Source organism: Podarcis liolepis (genome assembly GCF_965112155.1).
Source record: "Podarcis liolepis genome assembly, chromosome: 1".
Taxonomy (NCBI): Eukaryota; Metazoa; Chordata; class Lepidosauria; order Squamata; family Lacertidae; genus Podarcis; species Podarcis liolepis.
Genome location: NC_139554.1, coordinates 53,194,856 through 53,221,617, shown reverse-complemented (window position 1 = coordinate 53,221,617; position 26,762 = coordinate 53,194,856). Strand labels below are relative to the sequence as shown.

General features: G+C 43.4%; 1 protein-coding gene across 3 annotated transcripts; it reads right to left on the bottom strand.

Annotated features, from left to right (window-relative positions):
* Positions 1–1,828: 1,828 nt before the first annotated feature.
* On the bottom strand, positions 1,829–25,559 carry LOC310689031 (uncharacterized protein). Of its 3 annotated transcripts, none has more exons than XR_014517265.1 (4): positions 25,451–25,559; positions 21,719–22,118; positions 12,518–12,722; positions 1,829–2,217 (listed from the first exon to the last, which is right to left on the bottom strand). XR_014517265.1 is itself a non-coding variant. In XM_083466260.1 (4 exons), the coding sequence occupies exons 1-4, from the start codon at positions 25,454–25,456 to the stop codon at positions 2,189–2,191; spliced, it is 363 nt and encodes a 120-aa protein (XP_083322386.1). In that variant the 5' UTR covers positions 25,457–25,559; the 3' UTR covers positions 1,829–2,188. The 3 variants fall into 3 exon arrangements, 1 of the variants encoding a protein (XP_083322386.1); XM_083466260.1 differs by having other exon boundaries at positions 21,719–21,841; XR_014517266.1 differs by lacking the exons at positions 1,829–2,217; positions 12,518–12,722 and having other exon boundaries at positions 20,922–22,118.
* Positions 25,560–26,762: the final 1,203 nt, after the last annotated feature.

Genomic DNA, 26,762 nt, shown 5'->3' with positions numbered 1-26,762 from the left:
TCCGTAGCTTAACTTTTGTCTGCCCTGAAGGTTTTTGAGCGTCTTGGAAGCTGAACATTTTGGTTTTCAAAGGCCGAAAACCCAGAATTGCTTCCATTTTCGAACGCTCCTCGGAAGTCGAATGACTTCCTTTGTGTGTTATGTCCATCTTATACTCATGCCATGATCTACAGAGATAAACCATATCATAAATTCAGATCCACACACCCCTCTTTACACACTGACCACATTTAGCCTGAGTAAAAAAAAATTGTTACCATTTTCACATAGAAATGGCTCCATCTGTGGATCATTTTAGTTGCCCTGTTCTGACCCCGTCAGAACAGATGGGGTGTTTGTTTTTGGGGGGGGCTCCCGTGTGTATCCTTCACACTTGGCACAGTTTTGCAAAAGCAGCTTTCAGAGAGAAACAACTCTAGAGTGTTTGCTTCCAGCGACGAAATGTTCAGTTAAAAGTTTCATCAACAGTTAACATGTAAACACTTCAGTTAATCATTATTTGTACACACAAGTTTACATAATACAGGTCTCCCGGAAGGGCAATTAACTGTAAAAAAACAAAACAAACCACCACATTCTGCGTCTAGTTTTGTTTTTTTTAAGCGGATGGAAACACCTACAAGACAAGTGCTTTGACTCATCTTGTAGAAAGCAGTGGCTCTCTGCCAGGATATAAATATGGATCCTTTGCAGCTGTATCTTTACATCTTCTTACTTCTTTATTACTACATTTAGACCCCACCTTTCCTGCAAGTAGCATACATGGTTCTCCTTCTCCCCAATTTGTCCTCACAGCAACCCTGTGAGGTAGGTGAGGCTGAGAGACTGCAACCAGACTCAGGTCCCTCAGGGAACGGAGTGGAGATTTGGACTCTGGTCTCCCAGGTCCTAGTCTGGCGTTTGCAGCCTCCCCACTTCAGAAGCTCAGCCCCCAACTCATAGAGAGGGATGCACATCTAGTCCCACATCTTGCCCTCACAGCGGCCAGAGATGCCTATGGGAACCCAGAGGAGCACACGAGCTCTCTCCCATCCTATTGCAGGACATAGGAACCCTCTTTCATCCACTTGTTTCTACCTTGCCTGTTCGTCTATCCCAACTCCATTCTTGAGCTTACAGCTGACCAGCTTAATACCTCCATCAGATTCTGGGGCAGATTGTGAAGAATGTGATACCTCTATGCACTTAAGTGCATACATACAGCCCCATGTGCTCGCTGCCTCTCTCTCATTCCCCCCCTCTCTCTTTATTTTCTTTAATGGCAAATGGAAACCACAGAGTCTCAGAGGAAATAAATTGGCCAATTGAGTTGGTTTGTAACTACCTGACACACAGGGGGCCTTTGCTGAGTTGGTGAAAGGAATAACAGCAGCTCCTGTGCCTCAAAGGGTTCCTCTTTTGGGGCAGCAGGGAGTGCAGTACAGTATTATTTTTTCTTAGGATTTAATCCACTTTCTATTAGCACATCCTGCTGTTCATGTCACTTAGAGCTCACCTGGCAAGCTGGGTATTGATGCATTTTTATGGAACAGAGATGCCTTGGCAGTCAGGTGCTCAGGAAGAGGAAAGTGGACATGCTCTCTTCGTGCCTGTAATACTTGAAATGCTTTGGGGTACAGAGAAAGGCACAACAGGGCATTCTAACCATTACTATTCCCATAATGGTTATTTCCAAAGCATTTCCCAAACAAGATGTCCGACAATCATTAAAATGCAATGCAATTGTTTTGTCAGATTTACAATCTAGCGGACAAGGACAGGAAAGAAGAAACGATGTAACAGGAAAGGAATGAAGGAGAATTTACTAAAAAGTCAGGGGAAACAAGTGTACCTTCAAATGCTGCTTTATTAAAAACGTGCTTTGAAATGTGTGTTCACAATGACACTGTTCCCCCTGCAGGGTAAGCATCAGCTCCTACTTTTCCCCAGTATGAACATGAGCAAAACGTCAGGGCTTTATGCATTAATAGTGCCATATAGGCAATTCATATTGGAAACTTGAATCACACTACAACTTTAACACTTGTTTATAAAGTCATGCTGATCTCAGCTTCTTGCCTCTGCTGTAGACACAGATATTTGAACTGGGGAGGCAAAGGCTGAAGCCCTGTTACTTCAACAAGTTTAATTCAGTCTATTTAGTTTGCTCCCCCCCCTTTTCTGTATAGTTTTCTTCTTCTTCAAGGCATCATAGCTCTAAATATTTGGTTTGGTTCTCTTAAAAAAGGGAAAGACAATACTTAAGCTCTAAGCAATTTACACAGAAATGTACTTCAAGGCTTTACCAAAAGTACTTTATTCCATGTTTCTGAAACATATTATTATTATTATTATTATTTAAATGCTTTTAATGCTTAACTTCGAGCTACCAGCTGACTAGGGAGAAAAATCCCCATACACCTGGGCCTGATTTGATCCTGAAATGTCCCACTTTTCCTTAGGATGTCCCTATTTTCCTTGGAGAAATGTTGGAGGATTTGGAGTTATTCAACCCCTGAGAATCTGCATGTTTAGGGTGGTATCCAACCAATGTGCCCCATCTGTGCAAGGATTTCCACTGTTGCAACAGGAGTTTCTCCCTCTTCTTCCCCTGCACATATTGCTAGAACAGTTTTAGGCAGTGGTGTAGCTAGCCGGTCAGGTGCCTGGTGCGGCACGGGCGTCCTGCAGCTGGGGGCAGGGCGAGCCAGCCATGGGGCTGGGGCGCACTGCATGGAGCCTCTTCACTGCCTCCCCCTCAGCTTGTAGGGCAGCTGAGGGAGAGGTGGTGGGTAGATGCAAGCCCCATGCTGCCAGGACAGACGCGGGGCTCGGGCACGCTGCAGGCCCCGCTGTGCCAGCCCCTGCAGTGTAGCGCCCAGTGTCAGCCGCGTTTCGTTACGTTTGTTGACTGAACTAAAAAGTTTTATGAACCCAATTTTTTTTAAAAAAACCCAACAACTCATTTTTTTGTCATTTTGTCACACACACCCCAGTGATGACACCTGGGGGGGCCGCACCCCCTTCCTCCATCACTGGTTTTAGGGGGCACAGGGAGCAAGAAGGGGAAAGTCCCATTGCACAAGTAGAAATACTTGTGGTGACAGGATGGTTACTCAGTGCTCCTTTGGATGCAACTCTTTGCCTCAAATCTCAGGCTGTGCAAGAGCAAGGGACTTTTTTAAAGAGACAAAACTGGGAATCAGAGGCTTATGGCTCATCCAGGGGTGATAACTATCTCTTTGCACTTATAAACAACAATGGGAGATCCATTTACAGATCCCACATGTAACATGTCATTTGACCCTTAATACTCTTACCTCCCAGGTGCTTCCAGTTCCTGATTTCATTATTGAAGTTCACAATTAAGCACTAAAATTTAAGACAACAATTCATTGTGGTTGAGCACTTTCCTCCATTGTCAAGAACTGGTTCGCTGAAGTTACTTCTGATCAAGCTCATTAAAGTACGGGAACAATTTTTCATTGCTTCTTGGCCTAAGGTAGAACTGCAGAGAGGCGTAACAAAACATACCCATGTGTTGCCATCCCCATTGCTGTTTCTGCTTGTCAGTTAAGAATGGGTTTGAAAGAACCAAAACTTAAAAGAGTTCAGGATCTGCTTTTCCAATGAAATAATTTGCTTGCATAAAGATCCGGTTGTAATAACGCTGCCCACAATATGTGAATTTGTTTGCTTGTTCCTTCTCGACGCCCACATCGTTTGCAGGCAGAAACTGTGATATCTGCAGGCTTTTCGTTTTCTTCTGTGCAGGGAAAGGGTGGAATACATAATTGCTTGATTTCAGCTGTGATGGGAGACATGACGAGGGAACACTCTGGATACTTCCCTTTAGCCCTTCATCATCCAAAGCATTGGTATCATAGAAGGCACATCAGTGAGCAGAGCCTCAGCTGGGAAATGACTCAGCTTCTCTCCCAGAGACAAAAGCAAACAGGCTGGGAGGAGGAGAAAATTGAAGGTGGGAGGGAAATAAAAGGAAACAACATACACTGTGTTCTTTCATAACATGTTATGTACATTGTACGCTACACTTCACAGCATCTGAGTCATCCTTTCCATCATTGTCATGATGCCCCAGTTGGATGTAATGTAAAAAGGTCAAGATATCCATGCATAGAAAGACAAACTCCTGATAGGACAGTTGTGGTCAGGCCATCCTGCTCCTATAGTTCGCAAGGCTTCTGAAAAGTGATTTTTAAAATCTACCAGGTACTGAGAGAGAGGAAAGGAAAGACAGCAAGCTCATTTGGAACCTAAGTACATACACCATACCTGTAAAGCATGTTTGAATCACAATTCCTTCATCAAAGAATTATGAGCACTCTGTAGTTTGTCAAGGGTTGCTGGGAACTGTAACTCTGTGAGGGGTGAACTACAGTGCCCAGAATTCTTTGAGGGGGCAGAAATGTGTTTTGTATGCACTTTAAAGGCGTAGTGTGTCTGCAGCCTGAAAGAAGCAACCATACCCCGATACTCTACAGACACACTCTGCAGCAAACATTAGGGAATGGGAGTGCCCAAAATTCAAGATGGTGTTTTGGAACGGGAGAGCAACATGTTAATAGCATGGCTCGCACTAGCAGGTGCCAAAGGCAACCGTTGCAAAGATCGGACCAATTTGGGGCCCATTGAGCCAAGAACTTGCACTGCAATGTTTACCTCTGTTCCTCCATTCAGAGAGAGCTTAACAGCAACACATACATTGCCTTTGACCAAATTGGCTCCAGGACCCCAGAATAGTGGGGGGCGGGGGAGCTAAGAAGGAGCATAAAGGAGCTGACTTCCCATCCCACAAATGTCCTGCAACTTGTTTATTTATAGGTTTCTATGGATTTTTGAAGAGAAATAATTAAAAGGAGACTACATACAGGTAAGTAAAACATAAGAAAACAAAGCAATATTTTCAGTGCGTGCATTTATTTGGAATGGCTGGTGGTCCAGACCAACTGAATGTTCATTTATTTATGCAAATAGATCTGTATATGGAGTCTATGTATTGGAAAATTTCCCATTTTTCTTGTAGAAGGTCACCTTCTCCTAGGCTGCTAGTTGAGTCATTACTTCTGCCCACTGTATGATTGGGGTTGGGGGTGGGAAACCTAGTACTGAAGTGTTAGGTGTAAGGGCACACCATGAGTGCCCTTAGCAGCCAGTTATATTGCCCCTGTGACAAGTTCCAAAGGACCAGGACATCATTTGATAGTACTTTGGCATCTGTAAATCTCAAGGAGGTGCCCAGGACCACGTTTAGGCGGTTGCCTAACCTATGATTGAAAGACTGCACCTTTGGAACAGAACCAAATCATATGGCATGCAAGGCATTACCATGCCAACACCTGTCATTACTAGTTAATTTGTCCTGGGAGAGAAGTTGTGGCTGGAGAAACCCATCCAGATGGGCAGGGTAGAAATAAATGATGATGATGATGATGATGATTAATTATTAAATATAGCCTAAATGTATTATTTTGTTTGTATCAGGCATAATCTAATATCTGTGGAAATCAGCCTATTTTCTATTGCCTACTATTTATTATTCCTTTCTTTATTAAATAGGCTGTGTAGTTCTAAGGGAACTTTCCCCCTGTATGGTTAGTTTAACAGCTCCCTGCTATGTACAAGACCCGACTTAAGCAAAACCAAACCTGTGTACATTTCTTCTCAAATTAGACACCTTTTGTTCAGGTTTGCTCAGTAAAGTGACTTTGCTAACATTAACCACCTCATACAATAAATTATTGAGGAAAATTCTAACACCCTGAACATTTTCCCCAAATTCTCTTCCCTCCCTCTGCCCCCAATTCTTTGGGTTCCATTTATTTTCACACCTCCACACAGCCTAGGGCAGAAAAAACCATCAGCTAAAATTACCTGAAAAGGATTATAACAAAGTATTTATTTTGTCCACTTCCGGCATTTTCTTCAGCTTCTCGCTGTATTGCTTTCGTTAAACTTGAGCCTATGCTTCACTGTCATGTTGCAATAAATTGTGTGTGTGTGTGTGTGTGTGTGTGAACAAATAAAAGAGAAGTCATTCCCCCCCCCTTACCATTATGTATTCCTCCACACACCCATCCATTTACAATGAGGAACTCTACATCAGAAACTGAATGCCTCCTAATTTACACCAGCACAGCTGAGAGCAGAATCGCATTGTCTGCACATGCCCAGAGCAGCTACGTGGCTCTGTCATAGAGGTTGTGTGCCCTGTGTGATGCTAGATTGCCCACTGGGAAAAGGATGCCTCTCACAACTTAATTTCTTGTCCAATCTTACGACATTTTGTTTCTCAGTTTGAAGTATCATCAGCCTTGCTATGTTGTTCTGCACTGTGTGTACAAGCAGTGGTTATCGGGAATATGTTGAAGGCAGTTAATTAAAATGTGTTCTCTCTTTATCACTCTGGTGCTGTTACAGAACGTGCAAGTGATGTTTCCATAACAATCCCTTTCTTGCACATCCATTCCCATCAAGGGGCCGGCTGCTCTCCTGCCTCAGGAGTGACCTGACTGTCTTTTTTTCAAATGTTTTCAAGTTGGCCTGCAGCACAGAGCTTTGCTTAAAATATCCAGTGTGACTCAGCTAGAAGGAAATGTAATATGGGACAATAACTAGAAATGAACTGCCTGGTGTGTATGCTGCCATGTCTGTAGAAAAGAAGAAGTACAGGGTCGTCTCTGTGTGTGATCAGCTTAAAAGCTATATATTTTTCTTTAGCTCAAGTGGTTAGAGAAAGATGATGTTAATTCTGTTTGTTGCACAGACCAAGAGCTCAACACCGAAAAAGTAATTCTCATTAAATACAGTGGCATTATTCCAGTGGTTATGTGCATAGGTCTGCAGCCTTATTCTGAGATGAAAATCATGCTCACCTTTGAAACCCATAATATGCCTAGACCCAGTTCTAGTTTATACAGACTGCTGCTATTCTGAGGTGGGATTCAATCACATACCAGGACCTGCAATGATAGTTGTAGTCTTGCAAAACAAACCACTTCTCTTTTTGAAATAAGGGAAGTAAAGGAAGCATGTACTGGGAAGTGTAAGAGAATACCTGCTCTGATGCAACATTGCATAGGTGTCACATTCAGAAGAAGAATGGAGGGGCAGCAATGTGCAGGGCGTGGCGTCGTGCGTTTGATGTCGGGACGTCGGAGAAGAAAAAAGAGAAGAGTTTGGATTTTATATCCCGCTTTATCACTCCCCCAAGGAGTCTCAAAGCGGCTAACATTCTCCTTTCCCTTCCTCCCTCACAACAAACACTCTGTGAGGTGAGTGGGGCTGAGAGACTTCAAAGAAGTGTGACTGGCCCAAGGTCACCCAGCAGCTGCATGTGGAGGAGCGGAGACGCGAACCCGGATCACCAGATTATGACTCTACCGCTCTTAACCACTACACCACACTGGCGGAGGAGCCAGGGGTGGAGCCGAGCACGGTGGCTTGGCCTTGAAGCCATGCTGCTGCTGCCACCGCCACTGGCCTAGGGTTGCTTCCTGCCACCTTTGGACTTGGGGGCCCCCTGGCCCCCTCCTCCAAATATTGGGGGGCCCAAGGGGCTCAGCCCCTAGGAGATGGTGCCCCTACTACGTTGTCTAACCTCCCTACAGAGAAATATGAGTGAATGCTCAATAAATAGCTGGCATTGTGTATTCTCCCTAGAAACAAATCAGGATGAATGGTCAGTAAGCAAGTTGCCTGGAAGCACCCATAGTCAGTAGAATCAAGTAGTAAGTCTCCTGGGGAAAGTCCTCATGAAATTGGTGGTATGGAGAATTTGAACCTCTGGGGAAAAAATAGTGAGTTTGGTGAAAGCTAGGCTAGGAAATGTCAGTCCTCAGTTTAGAACTTGTCACGTTACCTGCTCTAAGTTGCAGGTATAGGAACTTGTTTGGCTATTTTGCTGTATTTGTTCATCAAGCAGTTGTGAATCAGAGCAGGAAATAAATCTGAATGCCCTGCCTCCCATATTGATCCCACGATGTACTGTACTTTTGTACTTTTCTGTTCAATGTTGCAAAAAATAGGAACATTCTGTGAAAATAATTTTCATAGTAGAATGGGTGACTTGTACTTTGTGGGTAATGCTCATAAATTAATTTCTCCTTGAAGTCTTAAGAAACATCTGTGCTCTTGCATGCTTAAGTGAACATCATAAGCTGATTTATACAAAAGCAGACTATTTATCTCTCCAGCCCAGTATTGCCCATTTTGACTGGTGGCTCGTCCACATATTTATTGCAAGTGAACTTTTTTGGGGGAGGGGGGTGGGGACAATGACGTATTGTCAGACTCCATGTCTAATGGTGGTGAAAGGCTATATGTTAGGCAGTGTAATCTGTGCATCATGAGTGATATTGGATGTCTCAAGAAAAGAGAATCTGTGCATATTGAAGAAAAGGAATACAAAAAATATATATTGCAAACCATGCCTCCTTGAAAGGCAGTTCCTGAGATCTGCTAAGAGGCTCCAGGAGATGGCAGAATAGATCTTCTGGAGTATCTTTTAAGATGGTGGCACATAGTGTTCCAAGAGTGCAGCAGGAGTGTGCAAAATCCTATGGTATCTTCAGTATAGGATTATGCCTTAAAACTACTTCACATACACACGCATAGAGACAACCTGCACACAAACATGAATCAATAAACTACTAAAACATTGAGGAGATACAAGTGCTGCCAACAAGAGAGCAGTTGAGTAAAAACTCTTCACACTGGCAGGTGAAAAGCTTGCTGGGAAGGAAATGCCTTAAATAACAGTCTGGGGAGAGGGCAAATTGACCTCCCCTGGCAAGGAGTTCCACAGATCCAGACCAATGAAGAGAACTGGCAAGATTCCAACCTGTGTGCCATGTGTGTTGTCAGGGATGTGGCTCAACCGAGCGCAAGGGGAGAGTCAGACTCAGAAATTGAGCCAAGTGAGAGAGAGGCCAGCTCTGCAGATGAAAGCTGGCTGACAGAGCCAGGAAGGGGGAGCTCGATCCCCCTTCATGAAGAAGTCACAGACACAGATAGCTCTCAAGCAGGGGGAGAGTTAGGAGGCAGTCAGAGTGTTGCTAGGCAACCATCAGAGAGGCAGAGGATGGAGAGTGTGTCTAGTGGAAGTGGGGAGGGGGAAGTCCAACCTCTCAGTCCCCGCCCCGTTCTCGGAGACTGGACAAGGTCAGAGTGCAATGGAAGGGCAAGAGGGGAAGGGCAGGAATCGGGCGTCCTTCCTGCTGTGAGAGGGGCAGAGATTCAGACTGACCAACTCCTTCAATGAGAGCAGGCTAGAAGCTGCACTCTGGAAGTGATTTTGTAAATAAAAGTACCATAAAACTGTTGGAGAGTCATTAATTCTTATTGAGGCTTGCTTGCCTGTCTGAGATCATTACATGTGTGATGTATAATGTTATACACTGGCACCAACTATAGGGGACCCTGGGGGCCTGAGCACCCACAAAAAATTGTTGTGGGTGCTTGGCACCCACACCACAGGGCATCCGATGTGACTTCTGGTGGCATCGGAAGTCGTGTCAGAGGGCTTGTGAGGCCTCGGAAACCACCTCTGAGGCCTTGCGAGGCCTCGGATGCAACTTCCAGTGCCTTGTGAAGCACTCAAGGTTGCATGGAGGTGGCGTCCGAGGCCTCACAAGCCCTCTGACATGACTTCCAATGCCACCAGAAGTCACCAGATGCCCTGTGAGGTGTCTGAGGTCTCATGGGGGCTCAGATGTGACTTCCGGGGTTCCCAGGTGCCACTGTGGCGCGCACGATGTGACATCATGTTATCACGGTGCAACGTGATGTCATGCCGTCACATTCCATCATTCACCGCTGGGCACCCACAACCTGGCCCACGTTGGCACCCCTGATGCTATAGGTGGATGTTGTTTCATAATGTGGATGTACATGGATGCCTTTGCAATGGAGTGCACTTTTAGCATACATGACTATTAAGGCACCAGCCAAAAGTGTCCTTTTGTGCTCAATTCCACCTGCAGGTGATAACAGTGCCTTTAGCCAGACCAGAATGAAGTGCTTGGCCACCAAGTTGTTCAGTGATTAGAGAAGGTAGATAGAAAAATTCAATTTTGCTCATCTGCAGGCGCTCTCATAGTTAAATGAAAAATTCCCCTTTTAAATTCGTCTTTATTCTTCTGTGCTTGCCAGAAGCATTTTCTGAGCTTCTTTTTCATAGGCAGAAAACATGTTGGTGTGTGCTTTTCAAGTCAGCTGAGTAAATCTTCCCATGACCCTGCATATTTGGGAAATATTTTTTAAAAACAAACTCCAAAACACAACACCACAAAGATTGGCCTTGTAGCAAAGGCCTTTTCAATAACTGTGTTGCAAGCTTTTGCGTCAAGCAACTGGATTTCCAGGCAGAAGCTTTTTCTACCAATTGCTTCATTAAGAGCACTTGTGTGAAGTGATTTGCGAAGTTCCGGGGCCTAATACAAAAGATCTTTGATGCTGTGTCTCTATGTTCCGTACTTTGCCTTTCCTGATATTTATAGAATCTTTCCTACTGACAATATATCACCTCTTCCCTTTCCCTCCATGTTCCCTTGCCATTAAGAGACTTGGGTCACTATGTCTCGGTCTGGTTTCCAGGGAGCTTGCACATTATTTTTCTGTATATTTGTTTTATTTTTTGCCTTCTTATTCCAGTAACCCTTGCACAGATTCCAGGCAAAGCAAAGATTATTGGATCAACAAGCTGAGCAGAATGATAATAATCAGAGCACGCCTCAGAAAACAGAAAGCTGCAGAAAGCACATGATTCCTTTTTCTCTTTTATTTGTATTTTGTCATCTCTTGAGGGAACTGATAGCAAATGAGTCTGGTATGAACATTTTGTTTCATGCAACCCTCTTCTCTGAGCAGCAAGAAGTCCCCAAGGGTGCAGGCTTTGTTCAGAAGATTGATTGATTGGACATTGATGATGCTCTGTGTAATATTTGACTTTATTTCTAAATATACAGCTTGCATACATGTAGAGGCACAGCATAGACACTCGAACAAGCAGGCAGATCTACTATTCTACATGATATCTCCAGAACCCCTGATGTTCTTAACTCACAGAGCCTCCGAAACAAAGGCCTCACTCTTGCTGTCTCACAAGTCTTAAGGTCTTTTAAAGAACTTGCACAAAGGATGTCTATCAACTAGTCTTCCCAAAAATGGTACTGTTGTTTTCCACTTGTGGCTAGCTTGCTAGAGAGTGGAATAAGGCTGAGCTATCTTCTCCAACCATCATGTAACTTGACTACCCAGTGTTAAGGCCTAGTCAAGGAGTCACATCAAACCAACGTGTATTGATATTAAGTGCCTATAAACAACAATCCGGGTCACAGATTAAATTGCAATACATCACCTTAATTGGGGCAACTCCCTGGGAATAATCTCACATATGAATTGCTCACTTGTTTGTAAGTACAGTTCCTCCTTGTGTATTTCTGATGGACTCTCACCTTGGAGACAGTTTTGGTTCCATTTTGAGCAATGGTCTCAATACAGAGATGAGACGAGATTTGGTTAGTACCCTGGACAGCTCCATGCAGGACTCAAATTAGAATTTACATAAAAGCAGAGCTCAAATGTTGTTTCAGCAACAGGCATTCTCAGACTGAACCTTAAGTAGCAGCTGCAGCGCTGAGACACCAGCTCCGTCTTCCATAAATAAAACATCTTCATTTAAAGGGGCCTTGCTTACTTTAGGCCTTGTTGACTCTAACTGATGGTAGGGGAGACTGTGGTTCCAGTAGGGCTTCTGAGATGGATCCCTTGAAGTCAGAGGAAGGTAGCACAACCTCCTCAACCTGCAGAGGTTCTGGCACAATGGGCTCCTCTTGCCCACATTCTTCCCATTTAGTACTCCTGGAGCTGGCTCTGGGAGCAATTACTTCTCCAACTCCAAATCCCAGTCTCATCCGGTGAATATGGGGGCTCCAACCCAAGTATCGTGACCCTGTTCCAAGTGAAGCTGAACTTTCAGCCCAGACATTGGAACAACTTCAAAGGGGCAAAAAGGAAACTGGATTTTTAAAGAACAAGCAAAAGCCAAAACTCTCTGTTATTCTATAGTACAAGAATTCCTGTGGGTCTGAGCAAGAGAATATTCACCTGAATACCACTTGAATGCTAACTCTCTGTCCCCCCCCAACCTTTATCTTCTTGTAATATCTGGATTTATTATCTTATTCATGGTTCCCTTCCTCAAATATGCCCCCCTATATGAAGATAATGAAAGAGATAACAAACTATCTTCCTTGCTAAGAAGAAACACTATCCTTGAGCTGTGATCTATTTATTTTTTTATAACCAAAGCTATCAATTCCTTCCCATTTGATAGCCATCATCCAGGATGTTACCACAATTAAACTGTGCTGGCAAGTGGCCCATTTGGAGACATCTGTGCTGTGCAGCACATACTAACAGGGGTGCAGGGTGGAGAAAATTATATCTCTTTGCACTGCAATTACAGCACTATTTTGTCATTTTCTTGCAGATGTATTCTGCAATGTATACTTACCCCCCGCTATGTTATTTCTTTCCCTGTCCCTTCCTTGGCCTGCAGAAAGATTACTCTTGCTTCTCCCTATCCCTGTATGCAGAAGAAGGACTGAGTGACCAGCTGCCTCGTGCAGAATGACGCAGATCCATTTCCTGCTGCTTTCTGAGCCAAGGGCAGTTGTGCGTAGTCCTAGCATCAAATAGATGTATGTGTTCTTTGGCACCTGGGAAGCAAAAAGGAAAAGTTTGGTAGTTTTTAATTCCTCACTTGAGACAGATACGCAGTTCGGTGAAGTTATATGGATGGTGTGAGCTATGTGGAATCTGACTATTTTATCTAGATGTAAAGAAAACCCCAACCACATTGAATGTTTAACTATGAACTGTAGTTGAGAATAAGGTCTTTCTCTGATGACCAACTCAAGCTGTGGCAGCTACAGGAAGAAATCACTCAAGGTCCAAGGACATGCAGATGCATCAGCTACGCCATAAGAACCCACAGGCATGTAAAGAAGTCAGATCAAGTTGGGTCAAGGTTTTGTTTTTTTCAGTGTGAGCGCCAGCTGGCCTGAATCCTGCACAGGCTGCCATGTGATAATGTCAGCATGAGCTGGCTTTTCCACATGGCTGCCACTAGCTGAGATTATCATTGGATCAAGTTTGTTTAACCTGTGCTTGCTTGAATCAACAGCTTTATCTCAAGATTTGTTTACGATAACGTCCAGGGAACCCTCATGTCTTTGCAGTCATGTCTGCTGGCTGACTATTGCAGACCATTAATGGTGACTGCTAAAGTTATAAATATTCTCTTTGATAACTTCTTGGCCTTGGGGTGGCCTGGTCTGTAATGAGCCATCAAACTGCACTTTGTAATTAAAAAAAGAAGCCACTACAGGTCCTTTGAAGTAGTGGAGGCAGTTGCCCCAGGCCTCACACGCAGAAGGGCCCATCGCAGCACTGACGGTACAGGACAGTCCCACCAAGAAGCAAAGGAAGAGAGGCCACAAATAAGCATTCACACCCTGGGTTTCTCAGGGTCTTGAAAAAGTCTAGGGCAAGCTACTAGGGGTGTTGAGTTTGCCTGCCAGTATGGGAGCAAAAGAACCCCAAGGATCATATTTGATCAGCCGGAGAAAGGGAACCGTTTTCATTTGTCCAAAAAGTGTGAGTTTCTGGAGCTTGCCAGCAAGAAAGTCTGGTGCTGCTGCTGCTGCTGCCGCCAGGGGTTGCTGTGGCTTTGGCTAATTGGTGGTGGCAGGTGTGTTAGGTCTAGCATTTCCACTCTGCATTCCTGCTTACTCTACTTGTATGCTTGTTCATACACTGATATTGCAAAAGTACTCCATGCTGGAAATATTCTGTTCTCACAATGGAATTGCCTCTCGAGAGCTGCCCTGGACTTTCTTCTGCTGAGGGAATGAGCAAAACTATTTTTTTGTGGGATGTGCACAGGGTCATCCCTAAGCCAAATGAGCCATTTGCTCTGATGGGGGATACTGGAAGTGCCAAAAAACCTGACGCAGCTTCTGTCACCATGAGCAAAAGAAAAGTCTTGAGCCCCAGTCATCGAATGTGGCACTGGGAATGTACACTGGATGCCCTTCCGAGGCTACTCAGTGTTGTACTTTTTGCATAACTGTAGCAGAAAGAAAGAGTCCTTGTTTGTTTATTCCTTGTTTGCTTCATTCTTTTATTTTCATTTTGAAAGCATAAGCTGTTGTAGGCTTGAAACACAGCAAAAGAGTCCTTTTCGTGGATTTGTAAACAGGGCTGTAATAATAACTTGCCCTTCTTCAATGACATTTTTCATCTTCACATAACAATAATATTTACCAAGCTGAGCATCACAAGTCCTTCTGACCTGAAGCATGCCCTGATGTGACATCTTACTCTTTTCATGCTGAAAAAGATGCCATACCTCTGTTTAAATAATGAGTCATTCCAGGTGTTCTGGCAAAGCCCACGCTCCCTCTTAATGTAACAGGCTCGGAGCAGAAGGGTTTTGTGTAAACTGTGTAAAGAAGACTTGCAGATGGTTACAAAAGACAACTTCCCCCATTGCCCCCCTCTTCACTGGTTGTTCTTAACATCTTAGTTTTGATGTTCATCCTCCAGTAGTCCTGAAGGATGGTCTATGTTGGATAAAAATCTTCATTTAGTAGTAACTGTAGTGACTTGTTAGAAACCTACTCTGTCTCTTTGTCTCTCTGTCTCTCAGTAAGATAGCAAGTGGAATACTTTTGCAACTCTGAGTTGACTAGGGTGGAACAATAAACAGGGAGGATGTAGAAGACTCTTCTTCTGCTTTGAGTCTTCTGACCCAATGGCCAAAGTCTCCAGGGACTGTGGTACTCAGGGACCAGCTGCCTTCTTGGACTTCCTCTTTGGCTATTTGTGGACATGCATCTGGAAAGATCTCACGCCCTGATTTGGCCCCATCTCTTTATGTTGTGAGATGTTCCACCTGACCCGGGTCATGGTAGGTCATCCATTGAGCTTCTGCTATGAAATGAATTGCCATGTGGGTTAGAGAATGCAATTTTGTGTGGGACTTCAACAGTCCTTTGAAGAGTGTACCCACGGAATCAGAGACAGGTGGTATGTGGGAATCAATATGACCAGCCCGGAAGGTTTGCCTTGCTTAAGACCTCTAACAAAAATAGAAAATGGATCAAATCTTCTCTAATGCTTATTCTCTCCCCCCCCTTTTATGCAATAGTCTGAAGCTTTTCTGCATTATTGCTGTCCAAAGCCAATTGATGGTGACAATAAAAATAATAGGAGGCATTCTGCACCATCACTGTCTAGTGCCACAAATGTGCACTTGTTGCTTGCTTGGTGCAGTGGTAGTCTGTATGTATTTCCTTGAGGGTATACTTTTGTTGCAACCATTCACATATTATTAGAGAATATTTTCTATATTTTAGCATGCTGTAAAAGTAGTGCTTCCTCCAGACAGCTCACCCATTGCTATTGCAATTGTAGAATGGAACACTGTTGTCTGAAGGATGGCCATAGACACTTACTGCATATTACCTGTGGCGTTATTAGTGATGTCACAAATAGTCATGACTGTACCATTTTGTGAACACCTATGTTTCATAGGGATGCGGGTGGCACTGTGGTCTAAACCACAGAGCCTAGGGCTTGCCAATCAGAAGGTTGGCGGTTCAAATCCCCGTGGCAGGGTGAGCTCCCATTGCTCGGTCCCAGCTCCTGCCAACCTAGCAGTTTGAAAACACGTCAAAGTGCAAGTAGATAAATAGGTACCACTCTGGCGGGAACGTAAACGGTGTTTCCTTGCACTGCTCTGGTTTCGCCAGAAGCAGCTTAGTCATGCTGGGCACATGACCTGGAAAAACTTTCCATGGACAAACCTCAGCTCCTTCGGCCAGTAAAGTGAGATGAGTGCCGCAACCCCAGAGTCATTCACGACTGAATTTAACTGTCAGGGGTCCTTTACCTTTTTTATCCATGTGGTTAGACTGTATTCAGTCTTTATTGAGTGAATCTTCTGATTTGTTTGCTGTTTTTTTTTTTAAGAGTATGTGCACACCTGCAAACAAATACCTACATTCAAAGCAAAAAGGACCTCAAATTTCTGGAGCTTATGGTGTGGGAGGAAGCAATCATTGAGGGAAGGGGACAACTACAGACAACATGAAAACATCCCATCAAGTGCCAATCACTAGTGTGGATGGAAAGCATTGAGATAGATTCTGGAGACATAAAACTGAAAGTGTTCATGTGCGGATGAAAGTGCACAAATGTGCTCACAGGAACAGTGACCTATGTGCAAATTAATGCCCGGCTGTGTCATTCTTGACAATCGACAACCTGCTCTGCCTGAAACAAGCAAATTATAGATGTGTGCTCCTGCCTTCTTCTCTTGCCTTCCCAAAGAGAAGAGTGGTACCTTGGGTTAAGTACTTAATTCGTTCCGGAGGTCTGTTCTTAACCTGAAACTGTTCTCAACCTGAAGCACCACTTTAGCTAATGGGGCCTCCCGCTGCCGCTGCGCCGCCAGAGCACGATTTCTGTTCTCATCCTGAAGCAAAGTTCTTAACCCGAGGTGCTATTTCTGGGTTAACAAAGTCTGTAACCTGAAGCGTCTGTAACCTGAAGCGTATGTAACCCGAGGTACCACTGTATAGGTCTTACATCCAGTGTCTCAACATCTGCCTTTTGTTAATTTATATATTTGACTGTTATTTTTTAGAACTGGGGGAAAAAATGTTCTGAAGAGAGATTTTACAAACTGGTTGATATGTATGAAAGGGCCAATGGAAGAATCCCACTGACCTCAGTTCTCTGGTGTCTTTTTCAGAACCTCTTCCAGTTCTTATTCTCTTCTTCTTTAAAATACTTTACATCTGGCTTGTGCTTTTGTTACTGCAGCTGGGCCAACAGTTTTAGCAATTTCTCCATCTCCATCATAACTCACTAGCCGTACTCTCTGTCAGGAACATATTTATTCTGTTCTCTGGAGGCATACGCAGGCTGATGGTTTTCATTAGTACATAATCTCTAGTTTGCTCCCAGACTAATTTATCTGACTAGTAATCTCAGCATTCTGATCAATGACCTAGAATCCTAAACAAACTCCACAGTTTGACTTTCTTAAGTACAAAAGTATTGAACCTTCATTGCAGCAACTCTGGAGAGCCTTGTGGCCCCGCCCTGTGGAATGCCCTCCCATCGGATGTCAAGGTGATGGACAACTACCTGACATTCAGAAGACATCTTAAGGCGGCCCTATTCAGGGAAGCTTTTAATGTATGATATTTTAGTGTTTTTTGGTTTCTGTGGAAGCCGCCCAGAGTGGCTGGGGAAACCCAGCCAGATGGGCGGGGTACAAATAATAAATTATTATTATTATATTATTATTGCTCCTTCAAACACTGATGCAAATAGAAGAGCAAGAGCAGGAAGGATGTATGAATGTCTCAGAAGCAACATGTGATGCATGGGGTATTTGATCTCTGCCATTGAGATATGAAACCTCTCCATTTCACTATTACGGCTGGATAAGGGGATAATCCTGCCCCTCTGAAGTCCTCTTAAGAATCGATGTGGTATTTCTCTGAAATATACCTGGAGTCGAGAGTGGATTTCATGCTCTTTATTCAGCTCATAGTGGTGAGGAGGAATGGAAGTTCCCCCAGAATGTCTGCTTTATATAAATTATTTATACAATGGGCCCCACATGATTGGCTAATTCTGGGATTCTCCTGTAGGCCAATCAGGTCGCGGATTCACTTCCACCTGGAGCTGGATTGGGTGGCTCCTGTGGACCAATCAGACTGCTGCATGCTGGAGCCTATTGTTCTAGGACCAATCAGACTGCTGCATTTTGGATCCTATTCAACTCAGTACATAACATTCTCCCAGGCCTGATGCAGGTGGTGGGACACCAGAAATGTCTGCCCCAAAGAGGACAACACTAAAGAGAGGGGTGCCCTTCTGCATTAATGCCGTTTTGAGTCAACCCTGTTTATTTCTGAGGTGCCACCCTTAAGTGGGTAAGACTGGAACAACAAGCAAAGCTCTCAGATCGAGTGGAATTAATCGATACATAATGCCATCAAAATATGGGTCAAGTGGTTGAGCTCTTACAGGGCATTGCATTTCCACAGCTGACATACTGCTTGAGTGAAGGATAACAGTGTTATTTTCCATTGTCCAGTATTTAAACCGATGACTCAGAGTCATCCAGTCTCCGATAAACAACAACAACAACCCGAACAACAACCCAAATCTCTTTAGAGCTACTACTTTCAGCCTGAAAACTGAGCACCAAAAGCATGAGCTAGGGTGATTTCAAACAGAACTGAAAGTTACCAAGGCAATTTTTTTCTTCAGTTTTTCTTGTTACTTTTTTTAATCTAAAGAAAATCCCAGCACTACTATGAAAGCCTTCACCATACATTACTGTGGTTTGGGTCGAAGACAGAAACGCAACACTATGGTAATTTGCAACCAGAGACCTTTCCACCAGCTCACTAACAATGGGGCAAAGGCCTAATATGAGTTGTTCTTTTCTTTTTTAAAAAAATCATTTCAACAAGGCCAACCACAGCAAAATTTTCTTCCATAAAAGGTAGCATGTTTCTACTCGGTGGTTCACATTCATCTTTCTGGCGGATCTGAGCTTGTGTTGGAGCTTGCAGGCTTCTTGTATTGTTTCATTTTTATTTTAAAGCCTCTCTATAATTCGGAGTTTTAAACTGAACTGGGTATAGCAGATGACAGATGTGGCTCCCTTTCCCAATTCTCTAATATTTATGTCTGCAAATGTTTTATTTGGAAGTAATCTGCCAGAAGAAGAGGAAGAAAAAAAATGCTGGGCCCAGCTCCATATCCCTCTTCCATCTCAGGACATTCCTGGGTCTAACAGCACGAACTCTCGCAGATAAATATTTAGGAGAAAGCAGAGAGGTTGTTTTACTGAGACACACAAAATGCAGTTGGGATTAAATTGAGAGCCACCTCGCCTGCCAGACTGTGGGGCAGTGAGACAAAGGCTTTATGACAGTGGTGGCTAGGGCCAGTGCTTTTTTTCTGAAAAAATGTTTAGGGGTACTCTCATTTTCCTACTCAATATTGAAATACTGCCTCTCAATGAGGGCAAACTTAGATTCACAAAATGTTTAGGGGTATGCTTCCCCCTGGGTCCCCCCAGAAAAAAGCACTGGCTGGGCCTAATGAAAAATGTGGGTGAAGCTCCCCCCCCCCAGTCGTTTGTACACAAACACACACATTCCTACAGATCTACATTTTTTTAAGCACATGCATTCTTGAGGGGAGGATTAACACTTCCCTTCTCAGCTGCAAAAATGTCCCCTGCCCTGCATGGCAATTTAGACAACAACAGCAATCTCCTCTTCTTAGACATTTTCATTATATTGTTTTAGTATTGATATGCTTGCCACCCTGGGCTCCTTTGGAGGAAGGGTGGGATACAAATTCAATAATAATAAAATGAAACTAATTTAGCTTGAAAATGTTTTCTCATTGGAACCAAGTGGAAGCTTTCTTCAAGCTTTAACACTTTCCTTTCCAAATAGCATTGCTTCTATACCCTCCCCATTGTAGAAAGGGACAACCATGATCGGGAATGCTGTGAAGAGCAGGGAGTATTTAACCCTTTCCTCACTATACACAACAGTCCCAATGAAAACCACTCCCTCCTACAATGGGGGCGGAGGAAAGGGGGCTTGCCCACTTGATTACAGAGTGTTAGAAGTCTTGGAGGAGAGCTGCTATCCCACTTCCTGCATAAAGAAAAAACAGTAATGCTTGAGTGCTGCCAAATTGTTCATATCCGAAATCAACCCAAACTATGATCAGTCCCAGTAGCAATGCTTGGGATTTTCACCCATAAACTCTTGTCAATTACAGAACTAATAAATGAAACTCTGGCAGGTGGCTGCAGGTTCATAGCTCCCCTGCCATCAGAAGCCTTTCTGTGTGGCAAGAATATATGACTTTATGAGCTGCGGTCTAGGTTGCATCTCAAACACTAATTCAATTTTAAGGTGTCTGTTGTTTTCAAACTGCATTCGCGGAAGCCCCAGTGTTGCTTGGAAGCTTATCAAAGGAGATTAGTAACAGCAGGTAAATTTCCCTGAAACACAGTTCATGCATAGCTACCAAATACTAATTCAGATTGTTGTGGGTCCCCTATCAGTTTCTGTAAGTAGGGCTATTGCTATGAGGCAATACTGGGCTTGACCGAGGAGTGTTGATAGCCTATGCTGCCCCAGTGTTCTGTCTCCATGGAAGCTAAAAAGGCTAGGTGATGGTCAGAAAAGATAACTAATCTGCAGAGACACCCCCGAAAAAAACCCCACATACACAATCTAGCCAGGCAGAGGTCTTAGATGCCTGTGTATGAAATGAACAACAAACTATAGCTTGAGTGAGACAGAGGGAAACAAACAGAGAATTGAGTTTGGATGCTGGAAGCATCTTAGGGTGTTGGAGATCTGATGTGGGAAACAGTGGACTTGGGCTGCCTGTTGTTTAAGCTGTGCCTCCATCTATGCTCAACTTGTATATTTAGAAATAAATGCAGATATTACAAAACACCAAGAAGCCTCCAGTGGCCTCCTTCCAAAGGAAATCAAGGTGGGGTTAATGCTGCAGCCATAGAACATATCAGCACTCAAGAGAACTTGGATGAGCATAGCCAACGTGCCCCACCAGTCCATGTTCACCAGAGATAGTTCCTATTTTCTGACCCTGCTCCTAGTAGACCACTCTGCTTATTTTATCTCTCTTGTCCCTTGCAGTGGGGGAGCAATATTTTTGGAATGCCTTTAGAAAATATCGCCAGTGTACACAAGTGTTCATCAGATTTTAGTTTCCTACCTTAGGTCTCTAGCAGTTAATTAACTGAGCAAGGGGGAAGATGCAGCTACTCTGCACATACACTTGTTTATTGATTCCATTTATCCTGACCTTCCTCCATGGGGGTTCAGGTGTGGCCCACATGGTCCTTCCCATTCCCATTTCATCCTCACAACAGTGGCTGCAAGACGGTGACTGGCACAAGTGAACTTCACAGCTGGGTGGAGAAGTGGGTCTCCTTGGCCTTAAACTGGCACTCTAGCCATCACAACACAACAGTTCTCCACATGCACCCAGATGGACAAGACTATGTGATGGATAACTTACCCCATGGTGGTTTACCAGTGGCCCTTCAAATACTATTGGACTCTAATTCCCATCTGTCCCATTCAGCATGGCCAGTGGCAAGGAATGCGGGGAGTTTCAATTCAGCAAATATCTGGAGGGCCACACATTCCTTACCTTGGCACCTTGTGTAGGACAGGGTTCCTGCAAAGGAAATTGTACATGCATACATAGCAACAGCCAACTGCCTTTACAACACCAGGGATGGTAGTTTCTGTGGTTTACACACAAGAGGTGGAGGTGACCAGGATTTTTAAACCTAGAACCTAGCCGGTATAGGTCCTTTCAACCACAAATAAACATATAGTTCTTCCTTTTTCAGTATTTTTTTAAAAGTTGAAGTGTATACTGCATTGGGAAACAAGGGATAACTGCTACCCCCCCATAACAAACCATAAATAGTTCAAATAGTATTATAATCTGCAAATAGTATAAAGCCACTGGTATATATTGCAAGAGCAGTTCTTGTGATATATGATGGCAGCTATGTCACACTAGGCTAAAGATAGATAGATCCTTGAACCTTTAATTGCAGCTCTAATCCTCTTTGCCTCTTCATTGCTTTCCTCTGGATCTTCTTCAGGTGGCCCATATCTTTAGCAAACACAGGACCTAACTTGAAAGGACAAAGTTCTCCCTCGGTGGTCTGAACAATGCAAAGCAAAGAAGCACCGTCACTTCTTGTTTCACTAAGATGCTGCGGCCGAATCTATGATTGCAGCCTCAAGATGGCATTTGATTGTTTTGCAATAGCATCGCATTCCTGGCATAAGTCCTTTTTTGTGTGTAATCCACTAGATGTTCTTGTCAGATAGATACACACCAGAACTATGGAAAGCCATGTAGAATAGGGCTTTGTTGCTCTTCCACACTGATTATAGCTCTTGAGCAGCTGCCTTCTCTGGATTTTCCTTTTTTGGCTTCTAGGTTGGAATAATAATAATAATATATAATAATTTGTTATTTATACCCTGCCCATCTGGCTGGGTTTCCCCAGCCACTCTGGATGGCTTCCAACAAAATATTAAAATACGATAGTACTTAAGATATTAACAGCTTCCCTAAACAGGGCTGCCTTCAGATGTCTTCTAAAAGTCTGGTAGTTTTTTCCTTTGACATCTGGTGGGAGGGCGTTCCACAGGGCAGGCACCACTACTGAGAAGGTCCTCTGCCTAGTTCCCTGTAACTTCACTTCTTGCAGTGAGGGAACTGCCAGAAGGCCCTTGGCACTGAACCTCAGTGTCTGGGCAGAATGATGGGGGTGGAGAAGCTCCTTCAGGTATACTGGATAATCCCTCACATACCAGTAACATTCACTGGTGCAGTTAGTTTTCAGCTCTGAACTTAATTTTCAGGGTTGGGGGGAGTTGTCATTTAGATAAGCAATGTTTTACACCAAGGAAGGGTCATAGCTTTTGTGTTGCATGCAGAAGGCCCCTGATTCAAAACTCAACAAAGGTAGGACCAGGAATCTACCTAAGGTCCCAAACCTTGGACAGCTGCTATCAGTCAGGGTTAGATGGGTCAATGGCTTGGCTCCGTAAAAACTTCCTAGAGTCCTACTTTCCTAAAATAAAGTTAAGCTACAAAGTGGGAAACACTGCGCCAGAGTTACTTGTAGTGGTCTAGTTCCACACTTGGATGTAAAATTTCCAGGCCTAGTACACAGGTTGTGGATTGAGATTTCTGCAAATAAAGATGGTGGGTGTCCCATCAGCACTGTGATTTGCAGTGCACCCAGCTGCCCTGTAAACAAGTTTATAAAAGTTTTGTGTGTGTTTTTAAGGTAGGAGGAAGGCATAGGATATTCAGAGTCCAGTGGTGAAAAACCTGAGGCAAGTGCCCTCTGAAGTACTCTAATAATGGCCATGGCCATTCACCTCACTATGCTTGGTGGGGCTCATTGGAGTAGGGCTTCTGAAGAAAATCTTACAATTTGGCTGGTTTTTGTGGTAGAAGATGGTCTTACCCTCTTTAGGACTTTTAAGGACAAGTTTTTAAAACGGGTCCAGAAGTGGACTTGGAGCCATAACATCTGACTAAGCACTGGTGTAATATGACTGAAATGCTCACTCTGAGGTAGCAATCTTGCAGCCATTTTCAAAGGTAACATTACATGTAACTCATTGCAAATGTCCAAAGAGGTTGTTATCAGAGTGTGGGTAACTATGGCCTGGCCATTCACGAATGGTCGCAGTTGGTTTATCGGACAAAGCTGATAAAAGGTACTTCAAGCCACAGAGGCTACCTGATCTTCTGGCGACAACCCTGGCTCAATAAACACCTCCAAGTTTCAGATCTGATCCCTTTTAGGAAGAGTACAAGTCACTCCAGACTGGGTTGAACACCACTCACCCACACTTCTGAGTAAAAATCAGAGGAATGAAGACTCTTCGGCACAGATAGACATGCTGCTTCTCACACAAATATGCATGCAAGGAAAAGAAGCTGAGTCTACATAGCCACGCAAGCTTTTAATGTCTCAAACTCCTGTATTTGTTTTCTTTATATAATTTCTGATTATTTAAGGCTAGCCATGTGGCCTTGATAATTTAATCAGTTGAACACCTGATATTTTCCCATGTTTACACTTGGACACACCTGGCAGTGTTCTCCATATACTGTCAATAATTGAGTTTGGCTAGCATTTAGTAAGGTGCATCACTGGTGCATTTCCATCAGTGAGTTGAATTTTCGGGATGATGAACAGTGAGACAACAAGGCAAAAAGATGAGGCAAAAGTACCATCGGCATTACCTAGTCCAGTGCTTCCATAATCCAGGTGCCAAGTAAGTGATGATATTACCATTATTTGTGTTGAATCCAAGCAACGCAAGCCATTTTGTTGATCTCCCTTTCTAGAGACCAGCAAGGCAGAAGATAATTAAGTTTAAAGCTGACCACGGAATAATCTCAAACACATCACCACTAGCAATAGCAGTCTTCTGTCTTTTCAAAGGTCAGTCAGATGTTCTGCATCACATTCCTTGTAAATTGATGAGACTGTATTCTTGAATTATTGTTTAAAAATGAATGGCTCGATATTAGATGTTGTTGGACATAAGCTTTCATGGACTGGAAGTATACTCAAAATGGTTATCCATGGAGCAGTGCAAGTCCACAAGCCATTGGCTGCTGGTCCACAGTGGCTCCACTGCAGTCCAGGTTGGATGGGACACTTCAGGGACCAAATAAGGCGCCAGTCCCTGGCACACTGGGGGGCAGGAATTGCCAGTTGAACACATCAGATAGCTTGAGTAGCACTCGGCAAGAGTTCTGCATCTGATGAAGAGAACTCTTGTCCATGAAAACCTGTTCTGCAAAATTGGGCACATATACACTTCCATTGTCCAATGAGAGGTTTTTCTGAGAGGTTTTTCTTTTCTCTGACCATCTTCCCTGGGAGAACCCGCTGTTTACTGCTGAACTGGAACAAACGTCAATTGGGTTTTCTGCAGATTGACATTTATTCTGATTCAGTAGTAAGCAGCGGGTTTTCCCGGGAAAGTGGTGGGACAAAATAAACCCCTTTTGGACCCATGTCTAGAAATCACAGAACAAATGGAAGCAACTGTAGGACAAAGGGAAATGTGGATAAGCCTGTAGTTAGATTCTGAAGTGCCACACAATTCTTTGTTACTTTTGCTGCTATCACTCTGGAAATGGTTGTCTAGGAGTAAAACCCACTGAACTTCTGAGTAGACATATATAGGGTTGCACTGCTAATGTAGAGATCAGGTTACTTGAAGACTAAGTGATATTTATGATGACATGATTTAATTAGGAGAAAAAAATCAAGTAAACCTTAAATCTCCTTCACGTGTGGCTAATTATGCATGGTGTAGAGAAAGTGGATTAGGAGAAGTTTTTCTCTCCCTCTTCATAACAAACTAAAGTACTTCTTCACACAACCCATATTACCTTTCAGAGTTAATTCCCACAATTGTATTGATTGCCACAAATTTAGATGGTCTTAAAAGAGGATTAGGCTAATGGAGTACAGTGGTACCTCAGGTTAAGAACTTAATTCGTTCTGGAGGTCCGTTCTTAAACTGAAACTGTTCTTAACCTGAGGTACCACTTTAGCTAATGGGGCCTCCCACTGCTGCTGCGCCACCGCCACACGATTTCTATCCTGAAGCAGGAGTTCTTAACCCGAGGTACTATTTCTGGATTAGCGGAGTCTGTAACCTGAAGCGTCTGTAACCCGAAGTACCACTGTATAGGCTATCAAGCCACGATAGCTATGTCATACCTCCATTGGCTGTAGGCCTCCAAATACCAGCTGCTGAGGATCAAAAGTGGGGCGAGTATACAGATTGTATATGAATTTCGAATTTCAGAGTGAAACTGCTATGGCTTTCATTCATGAACTAAGAAACCAAGACCGTGGCAGCTGAAATGCATTCCAATTCATCCTTAAAAGCTGGATCATTCCCAATAATCATAAGGAGCAAAACATTCTTTTTTAACACAATTTGGTCACTGGTTTGCTAATGGAATAAAAACTACTCTTGCAGTGCAATCTAATGCATGTCAGAAATAAGTCCCGTTTAATTCCATGGAATGTACTCCCAGGTGAGTGTTTGTATAGACTGAGGCTTCAGGTGGTCTTTCTTTCCAAGACGCAGTATTTATTTACCTTTATTAATTTCTTAAATTATCTCTCATTCAAAAAGCGGTGCCTATCAGTTTCAATTATTATTTTCAGTGAATTGTATCTATAACTGGCCCTTCAATTCAAAGGTTTTCATGGTGATATAGTAATAGTTGTGGCAAGAAGCTGAGGCGATTTCTCACACCATGGCTTTCTGATGACTAACGATAACAATTGTATCAAAGAAAGCTGCCATAGGGACTGGGAAGAGTCATCATTTACCAAGAAGAATCAGAAGCACTTGCTTCAAGTTACAGGAGAGGACCAGATGAAACCCTTTTAATTTTTAAGAACAATTGCACAGTGCAACATGTCGTGTCTTCTCAAAAAGCTAAGTGTTAGGTTAAGCTTAAGAGTAAACAGCAAAGGCAATGGGAGAACAGGTGTCACTTGGTAGGAAGATTTATTCATTTCCCCCAAATTTGGGAAGTATCCAGATTTTTGGTCAACAGGGACAGGTGAGACAAATTGGTTTGCTTCTGATTCTTCCATATAATTTGCTTGGCATGTCAGGTACTGCCTCTGGCCTACATGAAGTATGTGGCGTGGAAGAGGCAGCTAATTGGGTTTTAAGGGATTGTTTGAGGTACAAAGACAAGTAGTACATTTCTGGTGTTATGATTTTATCTATAAGAACTGTATTTCGGGATAAAAATAAATCTTTGGAATCCAATACTGGTGATTCTGTGGAGGTTCTTACAGGTCACCAGAATTTATACTTGACTGTAGTGGAGAACTGGTAATATTATAGCCAGGATGCAATAGTAGGATTACTAGACTGCAGCAGAATATATGTTTTCAGAGGTCTATCTTTCAAAACCTGCTTCTTCTCTCCTGTTTTTATTTTCACTCCACCATCGTCATTAGGTTGGTCTCTTATCTCTTCTCAGTTTATTTTACCTTCTGTTCA

Excerpts from the sequence above, each read along its gene's own strand:
- LOC310689031 (XM_083466260.1), bottom strand. Across the intron at positions 12,723-21,718 it reads GATTAGAGCTGCAATTAAAG|GTGCCAAAGAACACATACAT; the intron begins GTTCAAGGATCT and ends TTTGCTTCCCAG. Across the intron at positions 2,218-12,517 it reads AAGAAATAACATAGCGGGGG|AGAACCAAACCAAATATTTA; the intron begins GTAAGTATACAT and ends CCCTTTTTTAAG.